Genomic DNA, 4,927 nt, shown 5'->3' on the forward strand with positions numbered 1-4,927 from the left:
CGATATATATCGGTTGACTTTTTGACCAATTTTTAATATTGAAATTTCCGAAATATCCGATATATATCGGCGAGATATCCGATATATATATATTGAAGGATTAGAGAGTTTGGACTTTGGAATAAAGTGAAAAAGAAAAAGGTTGCTGCTTTAGCATCTCTTTTAGTCATTGAAAAAGGACTCCATTCAGTGAATGTCAGCAAACCCACTACTTCACAAAAAAAAAACATCTCTCCTCAACCTTCACACCAACTCATCACAGGATTCATAGATTCATAAACCAAAGCAGAAACCAAAGTCACAGCAATGAGTTTTTTCAGTTTTTTCAGCATAAACCAAACAGATTCAGTTTCTTCTAATTTTGAAGTAATGAGTATGAGTTCAGGGACACACGACTATGACAATGAGAGTGTATATAGTAGTGGTTGGGGATCCAACCAATCAAGAGATAACGATTCTTCTGGTGGCATGATCAATCGCCCTGCTAGTAGTGCGTTATATGGTTCTTCATATAGATATTGGATGGGGGTTGATCAACAACCTTATGGCGCACCACAACATGAACCAATATATGGACAACTCTATCCAAGTTATGAATATGTTGGAACTGCACCTGGATTTGTTGCATTGCGCCCAATGTATAGTTACACCAACACTCCTCGAATTGGAATCATGTTAGAATTTTCAACACAAAAATATGAGTAGCATGTTCGACAATTTCTCGACGGTGGGTATAACTCTGTATACACTTGGGTAGGGTATTGTGAAGCAGTTAGGATTCAAGAATTGGGTATGGAAGTTGACCAGCCACGTCACTCGTTTATGTATTGATGACTTGATGTAACTTATTTATCTTATTTTGTAATTTGAGACTTTGAGTACATTAGATTATGACATTATGGTTAATTATTTGTCAATATTTTTTTATGGTTTTCTTGATAAATAAATGTTGCTATTATGTCCACCGATATTTCTGATATATCCAATATTTCCGATATTTTAGATAGTTTGGGCTGGTCACAAAAAAAAACGGATATATCTGATATATATCGGTGTACTAGTGGTTGGGGATACAACCAATCAAGAGATAACGATTCTTCTGGTGGCATGATCAATCGCCCTGCTAGTAGTGCGTTATATGGTTCTTCATATGGATATTGGATGGGGGTTGATCAACAACCTTATGGCGCACCACAACCTGAACCAATATATGGACAACTCTATCCAAGTTATGAATATGTTGGAACTGCACCTGGATTTGTTGCATTGCGCCCAATGTATAGTTACACCAACACTCTTCGAATTGGAATCATGTTAGAATTTTCAACACAAAAATATGAGTAGCATGTTCGACAATTTCTCGACGGTGGGTATAACTCTGTATACACTTGGGTAGGGTATTGTGAAGCAGTTAGGATTCAAGAATTGGGTATGGAAGTTGACCAGCCACGTCACTCGTTTATGTATTGATGACTTGATGTAACTTATTTATCTTATTTTGTAATTTGAGACTTTGAGTACATTAGATTATGACATTGTGGTTAATTATTTGTCAATATTTTTTTATGGTTTTCTTGATAAATAAATGTTGCTATTATGTCCACCGATATTTCTGATATATCCAATATTTCCGATATTTTAGATAGTTTGGACTGGTCACAAAAAAAACGGATATATCTGATATATATCGGTTTTTGGGTACACCGATATATTAACCGATATCGATATTTTGGGCTTTGGCTGCAAGTACTAGAAGCTAGGAGGAGAGATTGTAAAAGCTAGGAATAAACGTGGAAAAGGTATATAACGATCAAACGTAAGGATTGAACTTCAAGCACAAGACAAGCAACTCTATGTGTAAAAGCTGAGCATACTGGACGTGTACTGCACATAAAGTCATAAACAAAGAAGACCGGTAGTTTTTGAGGTTTTCTTGCTAAGCTGTGAAGGGATATAAACAGTATAAGCTTATGGTACCTGCTTAGAGGAAATTCTCTAGTGCATACCACGGAATATAAACCAAAGAGGTTCACATATCTTTCCACATCAAATAGTCGAAATTACAAAGACTAGAATCAGTACATGATACAGATCTCATATACAATTTTATTAGGAGTCCGAAAGAAATGAGGTGTTGTCCTAACTGGTTATGGCATAGTGTGTTATATGGATGACGTCTTCAGGTCTAGAATGCAGGTGTGTCTTGTTTCTGATCCTCAGTTGCTGGTAATCCTTGTAAAAGAATCCTCTATATTGAGCTGGCACTCCTATATCTTCGGTGATACTGGATGATGGCTCAACCCATTTGTTTCCTTCCAAAGTATAGAAAAAACCATAGGAGTGACGGAATTTTCCCTCTGGTCTCACTACCCTGTGAATTGCACTTTTGAATTTGTTGTTGCTCAAAACCTTCACAGAAGTAACATCAGAAAGTAAAACAAAAATGTGCATGAAATACATGGAAACTTGAATAGGTTTGGCAACTATGTTCTACACTTAAAACACAATTTTTTTTTCGAAAAGAAACAATGTTGTACCTGAACGACGTCGCCTAAGTTGACAATAATGCTTCCCTCGGTAGGAACAATTGGAATCCAAACTCCATCTTTTAGAACTTCAAGACCTCCAACTTGATCTTGAAACAGAAAGGTAAGTACATTCGCATCTTGGTGTGCACCTAATCCAGTGTTCCCAATGTCTGTTGCTGGTAAGTATCTCAGAGCCACCAATGAATCCCAACTCCTATCATTATTGTAGTCTTGGAGGAACTTGGGAGGTAAACCCAAGCAATCATTCACTATGGTCTCTACTAGAAGTCCAGTTTCAGTGAACTGATGGAATATTTGTTCCGTCACTTCCCTGAAAAGCACGTTTCGATTCTTTTCATAAATGCACAAACAGGACTATTCCGTGGCCTATTAACTGATTCATCAGATTGTCATCAGAAACGGGGTGTATATAGAGAGTACTTCTACACTGACACACAAAAATGTCTATATATCTATTCCGTAAAAGCGAACATCTAAAACTATGTGGTACATATGACCGTTTGTTGAAACAATTCCATACTATTAAAACAAGGAAGAATTGAAAAGTTAATGCATCATGTCTTAAGAATAAGAATTTAGACAACAAAGCTTACTATTATATTTCTTTTCTTATTGGTTTCTGTCTGATGTCCAAAGCCATTTTTCAGATCTTCTTCTTCAGAGAAATTGTATAGAGAGAGAGATTAGAGATATGTTGATATTTTGAGAGAGTTTGGACTTTGGAGTAGGGTGAGGTTTTGTTTCTGGTAGTTAATTACTCAATTACCCCGACGTATAATTCAAATATGAGTGTGTATTTGGTTTTTGTTTTCCTACAGATGAGAAAAGACCAAAACGTTTTTTTTATAATTTGCTAAACACACCAATAATAAAGCTAGTTTGGTAATCAACATAGTAATTATTTTTTAAGTAGGGATTTTTTTAAAAATATTGCTGATGTGGCTTTCTGTGAGCATATTGGGAGAAACGGATATTAATATAGGTAGGATTTAGACAACAAAACTTGTAAATTGTAATGGCGAAAATTGAATCATATGTATGTACCTGAACTCAGGGAGATCATTAGGATACAAATTAGAGCCAGACTCAGGATGGAATATGGTGAAGTACTCATTCTTATTAGCTGACTGCTCTGGTGGACGATCAAAGCCACCAGGTAGAGGTAGATGTGATCTGTCACTAGAACGGCACTTAAGCTTCTCTTCTAGTGGATACTCAAAAAACTCCTTAAATAGCTCAAGGGCCCTAGTCATAGTTTTAAGGGGCATACCATGATTTACAATCTGAAAGAATCCATATTCAGAACATGCATGGCTGATGATCTCTCTGGCTTTCTTCTTATCATCTTCATGTCCTTCATTGAAGAAACAAGAGAGGTCAACAGTTGGAATGCTTGTGTTCACCATTGAAGCTTCCTACAGATACAAGTGCTACTAATTTTTGTTATAAATTGAAGTCACGTTGTCTCTTCTTATACTAGTTGACAAAAACAAAATTATAAAAAGTAAAATGAAAAATCTAATAGACTTATTGCTTCATTGGCTATTCATATTTATTTATTTATTGTCATGTAAGCTCATTTTCATTCCTGTCTTATTTTTTCTTGCATTTATATCCCAAAATATTTTATTTGATTTATTTCCAGTAGGAGAACGACGTATGTTGGATTTAGTGTTTGTCTTGATAATTAGTACCTACGAGAAAGTTTTGTATCAAGGAAAGAAGTTAGACTAACTAACAACATGGTTCATTCTAATTCTGTAGGCTAATTTAAGGATTAAATGAACGTAAAAGAAATAGCTAAACTGGCATTTTCCAAGGAAAAAATAGAAATTTGGATGGCCTATAGGATAGGTTATGGTAAAGGCTTATCACATTCTGACAAAGTTGACAGGGCGCTATAGCAATTGTTCGTTGGAAAGTTTTGTGTGCACATTGCATTATCATCATATGGGCCCTAGGAAAATGACATCAATGGAGTGAAGCAGGGGAAGAAGAAAACAGATAGGCCCCGGGAAAATGACATAAAACAAAAGAAACTGTTTTCTCCAGAAATGTGAGGTAGATGGGAGTGGACGACCCCGCAGATTATGTAGTGCCATTGAAGGTTTGTGAGTGGCTCTTGTGACACCAAGTACAAACACTAATTGATGGTCGTCAGACTGTGGCCGGATTGGCCTACAGGCTAGAGGCAATGTAACGAGGAAGAAAAAAGGAAGTACTTGTAGAATTTGAATGTTGAAATTATATGGATCCGAAGAATTGTTTATGTATATGTGTTTGAATTGCTTAATTTGCATTCAAGTCTCTTAATGTCCCATGTAACTTTGTCATTCTCTTTTCCGAAACAACTTCTTTGTATGCCTATCAAAGTCGAT

At 36.0% G+C, this 4,927-nt stretch overlaps 1 protein-coding gene across 1 annotated transcript; it reads right to left on the minus strand.

Annotated features, from left to right (window-relative positions):
- Positions 1 to 2,015: 2,015 nt before the first annotated feature.
- On the minus strand, positions 2,016 to 4,158 carry LOC147480418 (protein DMR6-LIKE OXYGENASE 2-like). The gene is made up of 3 exons (XM_086580449.1): positions 3,594 to 4,158; positions 2,538 to 2,859; positions 2,016 to 2,409 (listed from the first exon to the last, which is right to left on the minus strand). Exons 1-3 carry the CDS (start codon positions 3,953 to 3,955, stop codon positions 2,140 to 2,142), a joined length of 954 nt encoding a protein of 317 aa, XP_086436575.1. The 5' UTR covers positions 3,956 to 4,158; the 3' UTR covers positions 2,016 to 2,139.
- Positions 4,159 to 4,927: the final 769 nt, after the last annotated feature.

Source organism: Coptis chinensis, chromosome 8, assembly GCF_015680905.1.
Source record: "Coptis chinensis isolate HL-2020 chromosome 8, ASM1568090v1, whole genome shotgun sequence".
NCBI classification, from domain to species: domain Eukaryota; kingdom Viridiplantae; phylum Streptophyta; class Magnoliopsida; order Ranunculales; family Ranunculaceae; genus Coptis; species Coptis chinensis.